Source organism: Doryrhamphus excisus, chromosome 7 (genome assembly GCF_030265055.1).
Source record: "Doryrhamphus excisus isolate RoL2022-K1 chromosome 7, RoL_Dexc_1.0, whole genome shotgun sequence".
Lineage (NCBI taxonomy): Eukaryota > Metazoa > Chordata > Actinopteri > Syngnathiformes > Syngnathidae > Doryrhamphus > Doryrhamphus excisus.
The window spans coordinates 8,470,829-8,492,483 of NC_080472.1; the positions used below are offsets into that span (position 1 = coordinate 8,470,829).

Below are 21,655 nucleotides of genomic sequence, written 5' to 3' on the forward strand. Positions count from 1 at the left end.
AATATATTCCAATATTCCCCCAAATTTCTAATATTCCAAGGAAAAAAACAGCATCTTGGCATCTTTCTCATAAAAAGTATGAACTTCAGTTTTTGTTCTTTTTTCCCCTCCCCCACACCTGTTCTGTACTGTTCTTTCTTTTACATTTTCCAAATATTGCAGCTTTTTCTTTTAGAAATAATCTTTGTACATTTTTGTTACAATATCATGAGTTTATTCTAGTCAAATTGCACTTTTTTTCAATGAGAATACCTTTTCGCTGTAATTTTTATTTTTATTTTCTTAAAATTATAGCTGTTTTATCCATTCCTGCTGTCCAGCTTTAAGGTGAAATGACAACTTCAAGCTATAATTACATTTTTTTTTAAACTCATGACATTAATATATTACATACTACATGCGTATATTTTAACTTTTTATGACAATCAACGTTCATATTCCCATTTTTGTTCCAAATATTTCAACTTTCTTCTTCAATAATCTTAGCAAATTTTGTTTTTGTATCATTTTAACTTTAACATAATATAACTTTATCTTTGTCATTATTTTACAGATTTTAAAAAGCTTAATATTTCAACTCTATGACTAAAATTATTTAAAATTAATATTTTTTTACATATGTGTGTGCATGTATATGTATATATATATATATATATATATATATATATATATATATATATATATATTTCCAACTATTTATTTTCTATCTCTAGTTTAGCACTGACTTTATTCTCATATTATAACTATTTTTAATATATACTATATTTTTTGTTTCTCATATTTCCACTTTAAAAAGTATTTATTATTCAATATTTCAAATCTATGTTACTAAAATGATATTTTTCCTCTTTATATTTTGATATTTTTGTAAAATTAGAATTTGCTTTTTTCTTCTGTTTTTGAATGTATATTCTTTAACTGCTTCAAGTTTTATTTTTTTACTCCTAATTATGACTTTATTGCCATCATATTTTTACTTTATCTTTGTAACATTTGTAACTTTTTGCGCAAGCTAATTTTACAGAAATTTAATTTAAACTTTATTTGTTTTGTTTGCTCTTTTGGAACCTTGAAAATGTCTTTTGACGACCTCAGCTTTATGGTGCATACAGTTTTATTTTCCCCCCACAATATGACACTATTCTCTTCTGGGTGTTACTTTTTCATCATATTGTGACATTTTTATGTTAGTATTTTGACGTTATTCTTGTAAAAATTACTTTCTGTACTGAAAGTATTATTGTAATTTTTTTTTCATTTTTGCTGTTGACACCCGCAACCCTAGTGAGGATAAGCGGCATAGAAAATATATGTATGTATGGATGGATGATTGATGTTTCCTCTTTATTCAATTCCTAGCCTCCAGTCCAATAGGCAGCAGTGTTAACGCTCCTCTTCTTGACAAGTACCACAAAAACCAACGAAGAAGAAATCCCGGAAGCCAAATCAACATGGCGGCCTCAACCGGACTACCGGCACCGTCGTCTGATATCATCCACCGCGATGTGCCCGTATTCCCCACCGTGGCCCTGTCAGCCGAAGCCGCCCCGTTCACTCCCCAGGGAGCGGACGCTTGGCAGTCGGACGCCGACCGTCTCTTTTCCCGCTGCGCCGCGAAGCTTCGAGTTCTGCGGGCTGACTCGGCGCAGCTTCGGGAGGAGCTTAATCTGCTTTTTGACCAGCTCATCTCCGAAAACTTCAACAAAGTCCTGGAGCCCAACATCAACATTGAAGCAGAGGTGACTATCAGAACGAACCGAAACACTTTAATGACCGCCATGGACTGGCTCACATTAAATGCAGGTCAAGTTAAATTGAGAGCGGAGCTGGTTGGTTGGTTCGAACCCAGGTATTCCTGATCTCCTGACTGTGTGGCCAACATGCTAACCACTCGCTCACCGTGCGGCCCGGAATCCTACTCATGACCTTCTAAATATGATTTTAAACGTTTTTAGAGTCCTTTAGACATGAAATAAGACCTATAGTCAGCGATACGCTCTTATTACCAATTTTGTTGACAACTACAGCCTTATTATGACATTATTATGATGATCATCTTATTATTATTGTGCCTATTGTGAGATAATTCAAACATGCAATAAAAGCCTGTTGTTCCAGTGATCAAGTCTGGTGCTTGTGTGTCTCACCCAACATTGCAGTAACTTTACTGACACCTAGTGACCGGTGTAGAATACTACATTTTGTCAACGTCTTTTCAATGCTTCCTACTTGTGTTTTAGTTCATTTATCCATTGTTGTGCTTCAAAATGTTTCATTTAGGCAAAAACAACCGAAAATGAGCTTAAATATGCATATGTGTTTTATGTTTTTACTAATAGGACGGCTGTACAGTGCATGATCTGTTGTGAAGTAAAAGGGTGTCGCCAACTAAAAACCAGCCCTTTCATTTCAGAGTGTGTGTGCCTTGCTGAAGAACGCCAGCCGTCTTGTCCCGCTCAGCCAAGAACATTTGGTGGTCAAACTGTGCAAGCTTGAACATCATCTCCTCAACCAGCTGAAGGTAATTCATCGCTAGTCCGCTATCAACTTTAGCGTGAGAAAATTAAGCGTTTTCAGTGACCTGCTACAAACGGCTTGTCGGAAGTTTTATTAATTCAGTCAATACCAAAGATGCCTGATCCCAACAACATATGTATAGGAAAATAGAAGTGATGATGCAACTCTCCACTAATGCATGTGACTACAGAGCAATCGTAAGCTATAAAAATGGCCACACGGTGGCAGAAGTGCATTTGGTAAGAGCTTGGTAGGGATCATTCATTCATTCAGGGTTGTGGGGGTGCTGGAGCCTATCCCAGCTGTCTTTGGGCAAGAGGCGGGGTACACCCTGGACTGGTGGCCAGCCAATCACAGGGCACATATAGACAAACAACCATTCACACTCACATTCATACATATGGACAATTTGGAGTGGCCAATTAACCTAGCATGTTTTTGGAATGTGGGAGGAAACCGGAGTACCCGGAGAAAACCCACGCATGCACGGAGAGAACATGCAAACTGAGATGGCCGAGGGTGGAATTGAACCCTGGTCTGTAAGTAAATTATTCTAATGTAAAACAACCATGTTTTGTGTTGTTTATATTGGCATACACTATCTCTCAAAAGTTTGGGATCACTTGCAAATTTCTTTGTTTTCCAAAGAAAAACATTTTCATGAATTTCTAAACTAAAACAAAAATCTCTTACCGTGCTGTAAACTACTCCCTTCAGAGAGCAGCACAAACTGGGTCTAACAAGGACAGAAAAACGATGCACAACTGTGCAAGAAGACAAATATCTGAGAGTGTGTAGTTTAAGACAAAGACGCCTCACAGGTCGTCACTAAATAGTACCAGTCAAACACCAGTGTCAGTATCAACAGTGAAGCGGCCACTTCAGGATGCTGGACTACATGGCAGGATTGCCAAGACAAAGCCATATCTCAGACTGGCCAAAACAAAATTCCAAGTGATCCCAAACTTTTGAGCGGTAGTGTAGATATTTCAGCTGTCTCAAAAGTAAAAAATATATGTGTCAAAGTGTAAGTTATACTTGCAATGTAGCTGGGTTTTTCCCTTTTCTAGTCGGGAACTGATATTTTCCTGAAACTTACCTATGTTCTAGTGCTGATTACTAAAGAACAGAAAAAGGTAGAAACAAACTTTTTTTTCTGATGAAAGACGCAAATCTTAAGCTGTCTTTTGGTATGTTCCGTGTTTATAATAATTATAGTAATAATAGTAATTGTCCATAGGTATGAATGTGAGTGTGAATGGTTGTTTGTCTATATGTGCCCTGTGATTGGCTGGCCACCAGTCCAGGGTGTACCCCACCTCCCGCCTGAAGACAGCTGGGATAGGCTCCAGCACCCCCGTGACCCTCGTGAGGATAAGCAGTAGAAAATGAATGAATTAATTAATAATTATAATACATTTTATTTGTATAGCGCTTTTTAAAGTACTCAAAGATGTTTTACAGTGAAAAAAAAGAAATAAAAATAGAGTTGAGTAACAAACAGAGTAAACGAAGCATTAAAATACAATATCCATACATTCATTCAGAGCTAAAAACAAGGTTAAAAGCGGGGCGGGGCACAGCAGTCAGGTACAGTGCATCCGGAAAGTATTCACAGCGCTTCACTTTTTCCACATTTTGTCATGTTACAGCCTCATTCCAAACTGTATTAAATTAATCTCTTACCTCAAAATTCTACACAAAATACTCCATTATGACAATGTGAAAAAGTTTTTTTTTTGACTTTTTTTTAATTTATTAAAAATAGAAAACTAAGAAATCACATTTACATAAGTATTCACAGCCTTTGCAATGAAGCTCAAAATTGAGCTCAGGTGCATCTTTTTTCCACTGATCATCCTTGAGATCTTTCTACAGCTTAATTGGAGTCCACCTGCAGTAAATTCAGTTGATTGGACATGATTTGGAAAGGCACACACCTGTCTATATAAGGTCCCACAGTTGACTGTGCATGTCAGAGCACAAACACCAAGCATGAAGTCAAAAGAACTGTCTGTAGACCTGCGAGACAGGATTGTCTTGAGGCACAAATCTGGGGAAGGATACAGAAAAATTTCTGCTGCTTTGAAGGTCCCAATGAGCACAGTGGCCTCCATTATTCGTAAATGGAAGACGTTTGGAACCACCAGGACTCTTCCTAGAGCTGGCCGGCCTTCTAAACTGAGCGATCGGGGAAGAAGGGCCTTAGTCAGGGAGGTGACCAAGGCCCCGATGGTCACTCTGTCAGAGCTCCAGCGTTCCTCTGTGGAGAGAGGAGAGCCTTCCAGAAGGACAACCATCTCTGCAGCAATCCACCAATCAGGCCTGTATGGTAGAGTGGCCATACGAAAGCCACTCCTTAGTAAAAGGAACAAGGCAGCCCGTCTGGAATTTGACAAAAAGCACCTGAATGACTCTCAGACCATGAGAAACAAAATGGTCTGATGAGACAAAGATTGAACTCTTTGGTGTGAATGCCAGGCGCCATGTTTGGAAGAAACCAGGCACTGCTCATCACCAGGCCAATACCATCCCTACAGTGAAGCATGGTGGTGGCAGCATCATGCTGTGGGGATGTTTTTCAGCAGCAGGAACTGGCAGACTAGTCAGGATAGAAGGTGGATCAACAAAGTATTAAGCAAAGGCTGTGAATACTTATGTAAATGTGATTTTTTTGTTTTCTATTTTTAATAAATTCAAAACATGTCAAAAAAAGCCTTTTTTCACATTGTCATAATGGAGTATTTTGTGTAGAATTTTGAGGTAAGAGATTAATTTAATACAGTTTGGAATGAGGCTGTAACATGACAAAATGTAGAAAAAGTGAAGCGCTGTGAATACTTTCCGGATGCACTGTATAGCACGGAGTGAATGGGGCAAAGAGTTCCAGAGGGTGGAGGCAGCGATGGAGAATATTATATAGTATATAGCAGTTGAACACAATATTCTGTGTGCCTTGAAAGACCCCTCAAAATGGCTTGGACTGAAGGGGTAGTCTTTAGAAAAATGGCTGGAATGGAATTAGTGAATTGTAGTGATGACATATTTGGTAAGATTAGATATAACTTTGTTGTTCTGAGTTGTTTTGAGTTGTTCTTACCTCCAGGTGTGCACGTCTACAGTTAGTAGTGAAGAAAACAACAGATAGAAAAAAAGTCATCATTATTGGTATCGGTCTTGTAAAGCAGGAAGTTATCGGTATCGGTATCAGTATCGGCTTGAAAAACAATTGTCCATCCCTACAAATAATTCATCAAGTCAAAAACCAATGCATGCTTGCTCACTCCACAATACAGTCATTAAGACAAGACAAGTCAACATTTTCTGTCAAGATTCTTTTGTGCGAAGTCTTGTTGATTCACCGATATCTTTTCCAAGGTGATCATGGATGAGCAGACGCTGGACGTCTTGTTGAGTTACATCACCAGAGCTTTAAAAGTGTGCAGCACGTGGACGCACCCGGGCATCCTCCAGGCGCTCTCCACCGTCGTCTACGGGAACGGACCTCAGTGTCACCAGGTAGACGTCCCGACGAGCTCTTGTTTTAGACGCAACCAACGCTAATACTCATTGTCGTGTTGCCCGTAGCACCTCGATGACCTACTGGGCGAGGATGGAGTCCTGCTGCTGTACAGCGCCCCCTCTCAGCCAGATATGGATTTACGGCATGTGGCGCTCACCTGTATGGCCAACATCTGTCTCAGGTGGGCTGTGTATGTTTTTTAGGAAAGTGTATATGCTGTATGTAGGCAACCACCCACCATAAAAAACACATCTTAAATCAGGGCTGTCCAAACTGACCAGCAGCACACTCATTTCATTATAATTTAACAAGCAAACTACAGCAAACATCAAATAAGAAAATAAAACTTGTAATCTAATGAGAACAGGCCCTAATTTTACAGAAATAATCCTGAAATACAGTAAACAGAAGTTCAGAATACCTTCTGTTTGGCGGTCTCCGAGGCAAAAACTCACATGTGGAAGGTGGGTGAGATCTGCTCAGAATTCCTTTCAGGCCCTGGATTCTGTGGGGGTGTCTTGGTTGACATGGCCCTGAGGTGGCCCTGGACCTGGGGAGATGTTCATGGCACATCTGAAGAGAACAAGTCACCTTTTAAGTTAAACTATTATTCGAATAAAGTCAATATTCTGAAAAGAACATTAAAGAAGTTTATAAAAAAAAACACACACACACAAAAAAAGAGAAAGTTGAAATATTTGGTAAATTAAAATACAGCAAAAATTGGGGAAAAAGTTGATACTAAAAATAGTCTTTCCCATCGCAGTATATGACAACAAGATGCATAGAACTTCTTAACATGTGCTGCTTTACAAAATTTTAGAGCGACAGAGTCGCATCCTTTCATTTTTCACTGGAAAAAGCTTGGGCACCCCCGCCTTAAATGAAATGAGGTGCACTGAACACGCATACATGGCCAGCTGCAATCATTGAAAATGTTTTGCCAGGATTCCTGGTCAGCCGCCGCTGGATGAGGAGCACAAGAGTGTGTGTTTCTCCGTCTTTCTGAAAACCCTGCAGGCGTCCAAACCCTCCAACACGGACGATGTCTTTTACTGCATGGTAAGGATGCCGATCTTCCCTCAGGAGACGTGGACGCGATAAAGACCTTTTCATTGCGGTGTGGCATGTGCAGGTGATCCAGGCGGCGCTGAAAGGACTTCACTGTTGTCTTTCTGGTGGCAAGTGGAAGTTTGGCGGAGGGGAGGAGGTCGGATCGGTGCTGGCCGCTCTGAAGGTGCCAAAATCGGGCGGACCATACACTCCTGTGTCGCCTGACTGCAATTAATGTTCACACTCATTGGCGTCATGGAGTCAAATATGTGTCATTTTCATCTTCCTACAGAAGCTTATGTTCCAAGGAGCTCCAGGCGTGGGCGTGGACTGGCCATCCGTGCTTTACCCAGCTCCACTTCCACAGTACGAGAGCCCCTGCCCTGACAAGCCAGCCGAAGCCCCAAAGGAATCAGACACAGCCAAAGCGTCCACTGGGGTGAGGCCAACAACTTCCATTTTTACCTTTTCGCTTGAGCCTGATGACATTTACCCGTGATGCTTCCTGTCTCAGAACAAGAAGAGGAAGTCGAGAGGAAAGGTGAAGAAGACCAGTGCCGAGGGGAGCAGGCGGGCCCAGGGGGATGAAGAAGACTCAGAAGCAGCACCGCGAGCGTCTCACAAACTAGGAAGTGAAGCAGAAGCCAAATCTTCTCTACTCTACCCCTCGTGGAAGCGTTGCACTTCTGACTCTGAGTTTTCTGACCCGGAAGGCAGTGCACAGAGCAAGTTAAGGTACTAAAGATGGTACTTAAGATGTACCAAGATTAGTATTAAAACACAACACCCATAGGACTTTTTATTAGGTACACTTGCACCATGTAAACATGTCTGTCTGAATCATTTGACAGACATTTCATGTTGTCAACACTGTTGTCAAACAAAGTGGCCGCCAACTATCATGCAACCAAGCTTTTTTGACCACAGCACCACCTGCTGGATGTAGTGCATCACTGCAATATATTTCTCTCTCTGACATTGTCCGTCTTTAATACGTCACCTGTACTGGATCTCATGATGTACCTGTTCCCGCTCAGACTTTCTCACGCTCGAGTACGCCAGGGGGCTCTGCACTGTCTGCTCGCCGTGGTGAAATGTGTGGAGAAGAGAACTCTCTACGGCTACTGGTCCTCATTCATCCCGGACTCACCTGTCGGAGGCGCGCCGCCTCCCACTTTGCTCACCATCATACTCAAGGACCCGTCGCCAAAGGTACGACATGCCCTCGCCCATAGCCAATGGGACACCACGCCAGTGCGGATACCAACGGCTTCCTTGCTGCCCCACAGGTACGAGCGTGCGCGCTTCAGGCCTTGTCGGCCATGCTGGACGGCTCCCGGCAGTTCCTGGCGGTGGCGGAAGACACGGCGTCCCCTCGCACCTCCTACACACCATTCTCCTTCACTTTGGCCGGGGCCGTCCGAGAGCTGCATCGCGCTCTCAGCCTCGCTCTCATGGCCGAAACGTCTCCTCAGACACTCACGCAGGTCATAAAGGTGAGCTGACTCCTAGTGCGCCTCCTCCTCCTGTTAGTGTAAGAACTATGACACCTCTATTTTGTGTTAGTGTCGGAATTACTGCACTTCCTTCTGTTAGTGTAAGAACTGTGGCACCTCCTCAATTATTTTCTGGCATGCCCCCCCAAGGGATAGAAATCTTTTCGCACCTCCCTCGACCCGATTTGACATACTAGAGAAACTGATAATATTTATTCATTTATCTGTACTCTACAGACTGAACGTAAAAATGAAACCAGGAAATTGCAACAAAATGGAGAGCATACACAAGCATATTCAAGAGTCAAATTGCATGTTGACCACTATTAATAAATGACTATACTATAACAGTTCCCCAGGGGGGCCCACCCCACTATTTGAGAACCACTCTGTTAGTGCAGGGCTGCACGGCGGATGAGTGGTTAGTATGCAGGCCTCACAGCTAGGAGACCCGAGTTCAATCCCACCCTCGGCCATCATCTCTGTGTGGAGTTTGCATGTTCTCCCCGTGCATGTGTGTTATTCTAAGAAGGAGTGCACCCCCTTGTGTTATTCTAAGAAGGAGTGCACCCCCTTGTGTTATTCTAAGAAGGAGTGCACCCCCTCGTGTTATTCTAAGGAGTTCACCTCCCAGTGTTAGCCTAAGAAGGAGTTCACCTCCCAGTGTTAGCCTAAGAAGGAGTTCACCTCCCAGTGTTAGTCTCAGAAGGAGTTCACCTCCTCGTGTTTGTCTCAGAAGGAGTGCACCTCCTCATTTTAGTCTAAGAAGGAGTGCAGCAGAGTGTCAAGTCTGTCTTCTTTGTGTCAGTGTTTGGCCCACCTGGTGTCCAATGCTCCGTACCGCCGACTGAAGCCTGGCCTGCTCAGCTCGCTGTGGAAGCAGATTCGTCCTTACGTGCGACACAGAGGTCCTACATTTGTTGTCCAAAATGATTTCTACGTTCTTCAAGCGATGCCACTCTTGTAAAGCCTCTGCTTTGTTCCATCAGATGTGAACGTGCGGGTCTCGGCGCTGACGCTTTACGGCGCCCTGGTGACGACTCAGGCGCCTCTTCCTGAAGTGCAGCTCCTCCTCCATCAGCCAGAGGGCAGCACAGGCGGCAGCTCCTTCACGCCGCAGGACGCTGCCCTCAGCTGGCGACAAAGGGAGGCTCAGCCGCCGCGCACCCCACGCACACCGAGGGAGGTGGACGGCGCCCCGCCGTGGCTGCTGACGCTGTGCGCCTCGCTGGTGTCTCAGCCTCGGGATGACCAGTCGGACAGCGAGGGGGGTGCGGCGGGGCCCATGGAGCCGTCGCCTGTTCGGCTGGAGGCCCTGCAGGTGCTGTCCCACCTGGTGCGTGGTTACATCTCTCTGGCTCAAGCCAGCGTGTGCGACATTGGACAGCTCAGCGCCCGCTGCCTGGCCGAGACAGACCCGTCTATTCAGCTTCACGGCGCTAAGGTACCACTTCCTGTCATCAGCGTGCATGTCAAGCAAGCGTTACAGCTGTTGGGATGCGTTATGGTTGTCTACAACACTACTATGTGCCACCATTGATAACCAAATTTTTTAAATGAATCAATCTCAACTTTCTTCTCGGCCATCTCTGTGTGGAGTTCGCATGTTCTCCCCGTGCATGCGTGGGTTTTCTCCGGGTACTCCGGTTTCCTCCCACATTCCAAAAACATGCTAGGTTAATTGGCCACTCCAAATTGTCCATAGGTATGAATGTGAGTGTGAATGGTTGTTTGTCTATATGTGCCCTGTGATTGGCTGGCCACCAGTCCAGGGTGTACCCCGCCTCTTGCCTGAAGACAGCTGGGATAGGCTCCAGCATCCCCGCGACCATCATGAGGATAAGCAGCCGAAAATGAATTAATAAATGAAATTTCTTCTTGTAATTTTTTTCCTTATAGTTATGACCTATAATATTTAGGCGTTATTCTCTTCTTAGGACAAAGTACAGTGTTTTTTTCTTTAATATTTCAAATTTATGCTACTAAAATTGTTATTTTTCCTCACAATGTTACAGTGTTTCTTGTTAAATTTTGTTTTTAGAATGTGCCGCAAGCTGCAAATAGCCCCCGGCTTGCACTTTGGACACCCCTGTTTTATTCTTTTATACTTTTATAACACAGTGGATGGAGTTAGTTGATGGACAGGTAGACAGGTTGTCAACATAAACGCAGTCCACTCGTCATATTGGTGTTGAAAAGGACGTCTAAACTTCCTGCGCAGCTGCTGGAGGAGCTAGGATCGGGAATAATCCAACAGTACCGAGCAGAGAGCGACGTTCCAGAGAGCTCCCGAGTCCCCATAAGCCAAGTATGTGCATGGCCACACGTGTTCAATCTGTCTTGAACCCGACGTGGAAGGCTAATCGTCTCACTCCGTGCAGGTGGTGCAGTTCTGGACGGAGGTGCTGAGCGGGCCGCTGAATGCGGCTCTACAGAACGAACAGCACCCCACGCTGCAGACTAGCGCCTGCGACACGCTGGCCTCCATCCTGCCGCACGCCTTCGCTCAGCTGCCCGTGAGTCGACATCTTTTTGTGTCAGTCCGTTCTTGAGTGTCACGGCCTGCGGTGCTTCCAGGACAAGACCCAGCTGATGTGCATCACGGTTCTGCTGGGCCTCACGTACAGCGACAACTACCTGGTGAAGACAGCGGCTGTCAGGGCTCTGGGGGTCTACGTGCTCTTCCCTTGTCTGAGAGAGGTGGGACTGTGACTTCAATAAGTATGACTTATTATCGCCACTTCACGCTTCCAATTTTGTGGTTTCACTCGATCGGGTCTTTTTAGGAACTATATCAATTAATAAATCACGCTCCTTCATGCTTGAATACCAGAAATATGCATTTTCAAGGATAAAAATGAACTAAGTAACAAATGCAGTTTCCCTTCCACCACTTCACTCTATCCCAATCTTTCAAAATATGTTAATAACACCGTTGTGCTGTTTTGTGGTTGACTACAGCCTGTTATTCATTAAAAAAATACTTTAAGCACATTTAATGTATTCCTGGACGAAATCAAGCATTTTTAAGCATAAAAATGGCAGAATGTACTGAAATACAAATATAAGCTATTCAGGAGATACATTAAAATGTCTTATTTATATCTTAAATTGCATATTTTGTGGTATAATCTGTACTATATTGGCTAAAATGAGTGTAAATGTGACTATAGGGATGTTATTTTATATCTTGAGGACTCAAATAGATGAAAATCCGTATTTAGAAGGTTTTCTATGTGCTAACTATGAAAATGTTCTATTTATAAAAAAAGGAATACTACTTTTCAGAAATTCACTGACCAACGGCCTGGTCTTGAACGAATTAGCCGTGGTAAACAAGGGATTACTTTGCAAGGCATTCAGAAGATGCATTCAGAGATGTTGTGATATGTCCACTGGACACTGGGTGTCAGTAATGTTACTGTAATGTTGTGTGAGACACACAAGCACCAACCTGTGGTTTCAACACGCAATGCTCATCGGACGTCACAAGCAATCGCTTTTTTCATTTCAGGACTTGATGTTTGTGGCCGACACAGCCAACGCCATCCTCGCCGCCCTCGGCGATCGATCCTCGAACGTTCGCGCCAAAGCCGCCTGGTCGCTGGGCAACCTGACCGACACCCTGATCGTCAACATGTAAGAACAGCAAAACCTTGTAATGATGGAAAGAGATTTCTCCCAACCCCCTTGCGTCTTATTCAGGGATTGTGTCGACGTGGACTTCCAGGAGGAGATGTCCGACATGTTGCTGCTGAAGATGTTGCAAGCGGCCACACGGGCGGCAGCCGACAAAGACAAGGTCAAGCCTTGTTTTTACTCTTATAAGCACAGTTCCACACCCTAAACAAAAGACTACAATATAGCTTCGTCTCCTAGCCATTTTGGAAGGCAATCAGCACTGTGTCTAGCTCCGCCCCCTTTAGCTCCCCCTATACAAGGGGCACATTGGTATGCACAAAATATCGCACATTTGTCCATCTCAGGTGAAGTGCAACGCCGTGCGAGCCCTCGGCAATCTCCTCCACTTCCTGCGTGAGGGTCAGCTGAGCCGCTCTGCTTTCCAGCAGCCGCTAGAGGACGCCGTGCGGGCGCTAGTCAAAACCGTCCAGTCTGTCGCCACCATGAAGGTCCGCTGGAATGCCTGCTATGCTTTGGGAAACGCCTTCAGGAACCCCGCTCTGCCGCTCGGTAGGTGAACGCTGTTGAAGTTATGACCTTTGGCCAAAGCTGTCAGCTGGGATAGGCTCCAGCTTCCTGTTGAAATGGACTGTGGATGGCTTTGGTTCAGCTTCTACCTCAGTTTCTTTTGTCCCCGCAGACTCCGCCTCCTGGTCTGGCGACGCCTTTGCCTCCCTGTGCAACGTGGTCACGTCCTGCAAAAACTTCAAAGTGCGCATCAAGTCGGCCGCCGCCCTCGCCGTCCCCGCCCACCGACGCTGCTACGGGGACGACAAGCGCTTCGGCTGCGTGTGGCGCTCGCTGGCCACGGCGCTAGAAACAAGCGAGGACACGCACGACTTCCTGGAGTACCGCTACAGCGCCAGCTTGCGCCACACGCTCTCGCGGGCGCTGCTGCACCTGCTGCACCTCAGCCTGCCGCAGGACCTGCCCACTATCTGCGCCTCGCTGGCTGGCGAGGAGGGGAGGGGCATCAGGGAGCACTTGATCAGGTACCTTCAAGTCGAAGGGGGAGGAGAGGGGGAGAAAGAGGCCGGTGGGGACACTTTCAACCGTCAGCAGAGAGTCCAGACTCTGCAGCAGACGGCCACCCGACTGAAGGCGATGAAGACCGAAGAGGAGAGCAGTCGAGACGCGCTGATCTTGTTTTTGGAAGATTTGCTGAAAGCCTGCGAGGAGCCGTGAAGAACGGTTGTAAGACCACCATATCATGAACACACTGTGCCTTGAAAGACTCGTTCACTATAAATGCACCATTTTTTTAAAATTGCTGACATCATTTCACTTATTAGCTGTCAGTTTTGCGCAATAAAGACTCAGGAGATTTACGTTACTGTTCACCAAAATAACTTTTCACTCAAATTTACTTTATTTTCTCGCACGAAGTCAGCTGGGATAGGCTCCAGCATAACCCGCGACCCCGAGTAAGGATAAGCGGCATAGAAAAAGAAACAACTGTGACCATAACGTTGACTTTGCTAGCTTGCACGGTCAATATCCGCCGTTAGGGGGCGCCAATCGCAGGTGCCGGTAGTTGGACGACCCGGATGTTGATTACTACTCTGCTGCCCGAACACGCCGTTCGAAGATGGACACCTTCGAGTTGTTTCGGAAACTCGGAGCTGGAGCTAAATTTGACCTGAAAAGGTTTGGTCAGGATGCCGCTCGCTTTAAGGTGAATGTAATATAGATATTTAATTACTTTATCGACGGAAATATTTGCTTGCAACAATGGGAGCTACCTTTAGCCCCAGTTTGGCTAATCTGTGTGGAACGGCATGATTATCACTACACTCGCCATGATAATTGTTTTGTTGGGTGTTAAGATGGGACTTTTGTGAACCAATTAATTTAAATGTCTTACACGTGTACCTGCGCTGACTGTAAACTGTAATGTGTTATACTTTAGGTTGTTAGGACGCATGAGGGAGAGGTGTCGTCAGCTCGGCTCTCTGCGATCGATTACTTTGGCACAGGCGTGAAGAGTGGAGCTCAGAACAAGGCTCAGGATCGAGTGGAAGAGAAGGACGACTATACAAAAGATGTTGATGGTGATGATGGAGAGGGGAGTGATAGTGAAGTTGATGTCGGGGACAAAAGAAAGCGACGAGATGAGAATGGGAACACGAAGAAGAAAAGGACGCATGAAGGTAACATCAATCAGGAACTCAGATTTCTAGATCATGTATCTTAGGCTGTGTTCGAAACCGCATACTAACAACTACTATCCACACTCCATACTGCATACCCAATCCATCAGACAGCATGTAAAGCGTTTACATTACAGCGTACTACATGATAACCCACAATGCGTTGCTAGCTGATTTAACATTAGCTCTAAACTGTTTAAATACATCACTTTATTGATATATTTTTAAATCAGGCGAGAAAGTGGCCGTTTACATCCATAGTGTGCCATTTATTTGTCCAAATATCAACCGTTTACAATTTCGTTCGGACGAATTCGGCAAAAATTAAGCCAGCCGAAGTGAGCAACGCACTTCTGGTTATTTTCACAAAATAAAACACTACCTTACTTGTCTCATACAAAAAAAAACATAGTGATAAATCACTGCTTTTACTTTGAAAACAAGAAGTGAACCAACTCGCAATATATCTTGCTTGACACCGCCGTTTGGTCCAGCTTGCTGATGAGTGTTTTTTTCTGTTGACGTCACGTTGCATTCTGGGTAATTTAAGTGTGAGTAGTAAGCTGATGATACATACTCAACATTTCTGGCGAATGCAGGATGCATCCGAGAACTTCCCGCATACTCAAAAATCACATACTGCCAGCGTGAATACACTGCATAGTCAAAGAGTTAGTATGAGTAGTAGATGAGTATGCGGTTTCGAACACAGCCAAAAATACACGTTATTGTCCTCAGATGCAAATGGTCAGAACGCAAAGGGAGCCGGCATCACCTGGACGTCCGCATTGGACAGAAAGACCCAGAACCTTCCAGGCAACGACCAAAAGCCTTCACTAAAGAGGATGAAGCATCTTCATCAGGAGAAGGTACAGATCTTCAATCCAATCAAATCCAATATACGAAAAGTACCCCTCAGTGACCTCATACAAGTCTGGTCCGCTGGTGTAGGTGAACCGCATCCGCTCTCAGCACCGCATCAACGTGCACGGCAGCGACATGCCCGACCCTGTCTGCACATTTGAGGAGGTCCAGTCCGAGTACCGGCTCAACCCCAGGATTCTCGAGAACCTCCGAAAAGCTGGCTTGAACTCGCCAACGCCCATTCAGATGCAGGCCATCCCGCTCATGATGCATGTGAGTACACACACACACACACATTATGTTGTGTATACAGCGTGCCCCCCCCAAATGACATCATTTGAAATATATGCAGCGGTGTGAAAGTGATGTCTTATTTTTTGTCACATTTAAATGTTTCACATCATCAAACAAATGTAAATATTAGTCAATGACAACACAACTGTACAGCAAATTAAACTTTATATTATTAAGGGAGAACATAAATCCAAAGCTACATTAATGTGTGCATGAAAGGGTTAAGGCCATGCCACAGCATCTCAATAGGATTCAGGTCAGGACTTTGACTAGTCTAGCTTGAGGTCACCAGACATTCTCCTTCAGGATTTTTTGGACAGCAGAATTCATGCTTCCATTTATCACAACAAGTCGTCCGGGTCCTGAAGCAGCAAAGCGGTCAAGGACCATCACACTACCACCACCATATTTTACCATTGATATGATGTTCTTTTTCTTAAATGTGCTGTTACTTTTTACGCCAAATGTAATGGGACATACCTTCCAAAAGGTTCAACTTTTGTCTGACCAGATCAGAGTATTTTCCCAAAGGTCTTGGATCATCAAGAAGTTTCCTGGCAAAATTCAAACAATCCTCAAAGGGGACCCATGATGCCTTTCTCACTTTTCTGACCTATAAATGTCATATTCTTGTTTTAAATGATGCCAAAGTTTCAGATAATGAGGTTTGCACATTTGAAGTAACCCATTTTCTTGAGAAACTTCGGACTGTCGGATTCGGGATCAAACCCGTATGACTGTATGTGAAAAGTGGACTCTTTAGAAACCCCTATAATGTTTATCAGCTCCTGTAAAGTTGGGTTCGGCAGCTATCCGGAAGTCCTCCTGGGAGTGCGACCAATCACAGCAGAGTGGGCGTGCTTGGAGGCGGGCTGTGGGAGGGATAAATTAAAACGTACCGTTTTCACAGGAAGTACGAAAGCCAAAAGAAATACAGCTGGAAAGGTGCAGATTCTGGAAGATCTAAAAAGTTTTCTATGCTGGTTATTCTGTGTAGCTGCTCTATAGGAGTCCACAACAATCAATACAAAGGGCCAAAAAATGAGCATAATAGGTCACCTTTAGTATTGTATCAGTCTGGGCTGTTTTTGCCCAGTGTCGTTCTTATGGTGGGGGGCGGAGTCATGAACATGTGACGTTAACTGAAGTAAGTGAGGCCAGTTTTTTGCCATGCAGCTTGACTAATTAGTTTGATGATCCGATACATTCAAGTGTGACAAACATGCAAAAAGAAGAAGTTTCTCTAAAGTGAGTCCATACATGTCCTGGTTCCTACCGTGGATAATTAGCGTCTCCATCAGGGTCGCGAGCTCCTGGCGTGCGCTCCGACAGGATCCGGAAAGACTTTGGCCTTCTGTCTCCCGCTGCTCGCTCACCTCAGACAGCCTGCCAAGCTGGGCTTCAGAGCCGTCATCATCTCCCCCACCCGAGAACTCGCCAGCCAGGTACGACATCGCCTCCGTAACAATCAGAATAAGACGCTATCAGACAGGGGCTCCCAAGTTGTCAAGCATCTAAACTGTGGTTTTGTTTCCAGACGTACCGAGAGATGCTCCGCCTATCGGAGGGAGCCGGGTTTCGGATTCACATCCTCGACAAAGCATCCGCGGCCGCCGGGAAATTCGGACCCCAGTCCAACAAAAAATACGGTGAGATATCCGGGCGTCGTGGTGCGTTTATTTGTCAAAGTCCAGCACTGAGGAATGTTACATTTCCACATGGTACACGTTTATGTGAGGACAGGAAGTGGGCATGCCATCTATTCGGTAAACTCATCCAGTACCGTCCGGTCTTTGGCGAGCGGTAGTCATGGTTACCAATCGCGCCAAGGAGAAGCCAGAGACTTTGCCGACACTTGGCCTTGGTAGTGAAATACATCAACAGACAAAGGCGAGTGGATGATGCCAAGCAGTGGGCCGCCATTGTTCAGTAGAGATGCAGAACAGAACTACAAGCTGGAACTATTAATACCAGCCAGTAAGAAATATTACTTTACTGCAAATAAAATCATCATTTACACTCTGAAGACTCTCACATTGTTAAACTATTAGAATTTACTTCATATTTATTTTTATTTGATGTGAGAATTTTACAAGATTCAAGTCAAGCGTAAGAGAGAGATGAAAAAAATCATCATTTTATAAGAAAATGTTGCAAACAAAGTTAGAATACGCGCGGGTAAAAAAATAAATATTTAATGCCTAAATATGTTGTGAAATAACATATGAACACATGAAATAATATTTTTTTTTAGAAAAAAGGATGTACTTCTGTGAGGAAAATTTATATTCTTTATGAGAAAATACTACAAATTTACTACAAGGAAAGTTAATAAGAACTACATTTATAAGAAAAGACCTACTATGAAAAACATTTCTATATCCAATACTTCTCTACAAGAGAGGAGAAATATGATCTCAGGGAAGAAGTACATTTGAAACACTTCTATGCTAGGACTACGTTATGCTAGCCATAGCATTTCAGTATGTGGAATCAAACTATGGAATGGATTGAGTAAGGACATCAAACAATGCACAACGATGAGCCAATTCAAGAAACAATACAAGCAGTTGATGTTTGCTAAATACAAGGATGAAGAGTCTTGAACCAGTCATGATGTGCTATATATATCACTATATTGACACTTACTATGGTACCCATTATGGCATTGGATGCTCATATCACCGAGTACTTTGGTACGTGACAAAAATTAAATAAAAATTAAAAAAAACCTAAAAATTAAAAAAATAAGTAAAAAAATAAGTAAAAAAAAAAAAGAAAACAACCCAAAACTTAAATATTAGGAAAGCAGGAAGTGAACAAATGTAACAGTTACTGATTGTAAAAGTACCAGATGGAGGATGGATGGATTTAATAAGCTTTGCTTCTTCCTACTCCTTTTGGACATGTGGAACTGGGAACTGATTATGGGATGCACTCAATTGTAATCTGATGCATGTTCAAATGAAATGAAACCATTACCATATTTTTTTGTAGGAAAACAGTAAATGTCCAAGGTGTCACTTTTTTGTTGTTCTTAGAAAATACTGGAAATTTACAAGCGATACCTTGTACTTCTATGGGGAAATGTTGTATTTTTTTAATGTCAAGTTTGACCCCCGACCCTGGTTTAAAAAGTCAGTTTAAAGAAAATCTAAAAGGCATTTTAGGTTTTGTATTTTATTTCCTTTTTCGACCCCAAATGAACCCAAAACAAGACATTTTTTTTGTTCTGTCCCAATCAGACGTCCTCATCAGTACTCCCAACAGACTGGTCTTCCTTCTCAAGCGGGACCCCCCCGCCATCAACCTCAGCAGGTAACGTTATTGAGCATCCTTGTTCCTACGGTAACGCTCCACCACATACTCTGATGGTGTCTTGATGGTGACTCTGATTTCAGCGTGGAGTGGCTGGTGGTGGACGAGTCGGACAAGCTCTTTGAGGGCGGCAAGAAGGGGTTCAGGGAGCAGCTGGCCACCATTTTTCTGGCGTGCTCCGGCGCCAAGGTGCGCAGGGCGTTCTTCAGCGCCACCTGCACGCCGGATGTGGAGCAGTGGTGTCGTCTGAACCTGGACAACCTGGTGTCCGTCATCATCGGTCACAGGTAAGGCGGCGCTCTGTCCACGGTGCCGCTTAAGAAAAACTTCAATGAATGTTTATTTGTCAGAAACGCGGCGGTGGAGTCGGTAGAACAGCAGCTGTTGTTTGTCGGGACGGAGAACGGCAAGCTGGTGGCCATGCGGGACATCGTCAAGAAGGTTTTTACTTCCTGATGTGAAAAGAGGAGAGAGGAAACGACAACTGTGGCGTTCTTTGCTCAGGGCTTCCTGCCTCCCATGCTGGTGTTTGTTCAGTCCATCGAGCGAGCGCGGGAGCTTTTCCACGAGCTGGTCTACGAGGGCATCAACGTGGACGTCATCCACGCCGAGCGCACGCAGCAGCAAGTATGGGGGGGGGTGCAGGAAAGTGTTGTCGGCATTCAGAACAAGCAAGATGCTAACCGTCCCGGCCTGTGCCAACAGCGGGACAACGTGGTGCAGAGTTTCCGCAGCGGGAACATTTGGGTGCTGATCTGCACGGCCCTGCTGGCTCGAGGAATCGACTTTAAAGGCGTCAACGTCGTGCTCAACTACGACTTCCCTGCCAGCGCCGTGGAATACATCCACAGGATAGGTCAGGGACAAAGCATTCCCTTTGTTTATTGGAAACATTCATTCATTTTCTAGTGCTTATCCTCACGAGGGTCGCGGGTATGCTGGAGCCTATCCCAGCCGTCTTCGGGCGAGAGGCGGGGTCAATCACAGGGGACATATAGACAAACAACCATTCACACTCACATTCATACCTATGGACAATTTGGAGTGGCCAATTAACCTAGCATGTTTTTGGAATGTGGGAGGAAACCGGAGTACCTGGAGAAAACCCACACAGAGATGGCCGAGGGCGGAATTGAACTCAGGTCTCCTAGCTGTGAGGCCTGCGTGCTCACCACTGCAGCCTTATTGAAAACATACATATCTTATATTTCCTTTTTCGTGCATTACAACACAAGAAAACAAGTTAATATGAGCTAGCTTACAATGCTGTCATTGGGATACACCTATTTTGACAATGAAGCCCTCCTCTTAAAAAAAAAAAAACCCTCTACCAACGTTGCAGGGTTCGATATCCATGCTGCGGTCATGCATTCATAGTTGCAGTAATCTTGGCCTATTTGGAGGATTTAAAACGCTACCCAATGTCTTTCTCGGGTGCATTGATACACGTACTTATGCTAGTTCTGTCAACAACAACACTTACAATGTCCGCTCTCCCTGACATGGCTGTGTGCTCGACAGTCAAAGCGCAGCCCTCCGCAGCAGCGCCTCCAAGAGGTGGGACGAGTTAGTGTAGGCGTTGATTTCTACAAGCACGTCAAAGGTCTGCCAGTACTTAAAATGGGCAAAATACTCATATCATAAAGGTACCTGTTACTACATGCTCGCAGTATGGATATCAAACCACCAAACCTTGTTTTGATAGCAGCCTGGGTAGGTGACAGAGGTGCATCCCATATGTGCAGTACTAAGCTGTCTGTTTTTATCTCTTTTTATATCTTTACAACGCACATAAGGATTGTGGATGATGGGCACTTTTCCTTTTAAAAGGTGGCAAAAGTTGTTTACTAAATAATCCGGCTGTAACATGACTCTCTCGATGATCTCTTGCTCAGGTCGTACGGGTCGAGCTGGACATCGAGGGAAGGCCATCACCTTCTTCACTGAGAATGACAAACCACTCCTGCGCAGGTACCACACACCGGAAGAAAATCAAATATCAAAAATATATCTGAAATTCAAAGCTTTGATGTCGGTTAACAGTATCGCTAACGTCATCAAACAAGCCGGCTGTCCGGTGCCGGACTACATGATCGGCTTCAAGAAGATACTCAGGTAAGAGACGTCTCCTCCGTAGGCCTCTTTTGGTGCACTTTGAAGCAAACCTTTGCTTGGCGCCTCCAGCAAAGTGAGGAGGAGGCTTGAGAAGAAACCTCCCAGAAGGAGCACCATTTGCACCACGCCTCGCTTCATGCTGAAGAAGCAGCCCAAAGCCAAGAAAGCAGCCGCCGGGACAGCGAATACGCCGCACAACGCCGAAGGGAAGCAAGGCAGGAAACGACAAAAAAAGCAGAAAAATGGGGAAAACCAAAAGGAAACGGACACGGCAGGAAAAGTGAAGAAGCAAGTCAAGTAAGAGGAATATTGGGACTTTAAAAAAAAACTAAATGATTGTGTGCACTGAATATTTGTCATCTCTGCAGGAAAAAGAAGCAAAGTAAACCAGAAGAGGAGTAGAACGACTTTAGAAACATTTCTAGCTTCCATATTTGATTTTTCTATATCTACATAAAGACTAAACCTTATATTCCAATGTTTTCCTCTGGTGTTCGATTTCTTTGCTAATACCCATGCCGATTATTAGAATCGCCACATCTTCAAAAATATAGGAATTATTAATATATCAGGTTGTTGAATGTGGACTATTAGTTTAAAAATACATTTAAGAAAATTCTTTTTGCAAAAATTAGCAATTTTTC

General features: G+C 44.4%; 2 protein-coding genes across 2 annotated transcripts; both read left to right on the forward strand.

The window, feature by feature from the left end:
• Positions 1–1,392: 1,392 nt before the first annotated feature.
• On the forward strand, positions 1,393–13,624 carry heatr6 (HEAT repeat containing 6). The gene is made up of 19 exons (XM_058077234.1): positions 1,393–1,739; positions 2,414–2,521; positions 5,896–6,036; positions 6,106–6,221; positions 6,988–7,102; positions 7,176–7,277; positions 7,386–7,532; positions 7,608–7,828; positions 8,131–8,305; positions 8,383–8,589; positions 9,398–9,497; positions 9,579–10,033; positions 10,811–10,897; positions 10,971–11,105; positions 11,167–11,289; positions 12,104–12,228; positions 12,295–12,391; positions 12,576–12,780; positions 12,911–13,624. Exons 1-19 carry the CDS (start codon positions 1,452–1,454, stop codon positions 13,453–13,455), a joined length of 3,492 nt encoding a protein of 1,163 aa, XP_057933217.1. The 5' UTR covers positions 1,393–1,451; the 3' UTR covers positions 13,456–13,624.
• Positions 13,625–13,720: 96 nt separating this feature from the next.
• On the forward strand, positions 13,721–21,508 carry ddx52 (DEAD (Asp-Glu-Ala-Asp) box polypeptide 52). The gene is made up of 15 exons (XM_058077236.1): positions 13,721–13,945; positions 14,180–14,420; positions 15,159–15,289; positions 15,372–15,557; positions 16,880–17,023; positions 17,116–17,227; positions 18,824–18,896; positions 18,980–19,183; positions 19,247–19,337; positions 19,401–19,523; positions 19,602–19,752; positions 20,792–20,867; positions 20,940–21,011; positions 21,081–21,308; positions 21,380–21,508. Exons 1-15 carry the CDS (start codon positions 13,859–13,861, stop codon positions 21,411–21,413), a joined length of 1,953 nt encoding a protein of 650 aa, XP_057933219.1. The 5' UTR covers positions 13,721–13,858; the 3' UTR covers positions 21,414–21,508.
• Positions 21,509–21,655: the final 147 nt, after the last annotated feature.

Coding starts and splice junctions, on each gene's coding strand:
- heatr6 (XM_058077234.1), top strand. CDS start 1,452: ATGGCGGCCTCAACCGGACTACCGGCACCGTCGTCTGATATCATCCAC. Junction 11,290..12,103: donor TCTTCCCTTGTCTGAGAGAG/GTGGGACTGTGA, acceptor TTTTCATTTCAG/GACTTGATGTTTGTGGCCGA. Junction 12,781..12,910: donor GAACCCCGCTCTGCCGCTCG/GTAGGTGAACGC, acceptor TTGTCCCCGCAG/ACTCCGCCTCCTGGTCTGGC.
- ddx52 (XM_058077236.1), top strand. CDS start 13,859: ATGGACACCTTCGAGTTGTTTCGGAAACTCGGAGCTGGAGCTAAATTT. Junction 17,024..17,115: donor CCCGAGAACTCGCCAGCCAG/GTACGACATCGC, acceptor TTTTGTTTCCAG/ACGTACCGAGAGATGCTCCG. Junction 19,184..19,246: donor TCCGTCATCATCGGTCACAG/GTAAGGCGGCGC, acceptor TTTATTTGTCAG/AAACGCGGCGGTGGAGTCGG.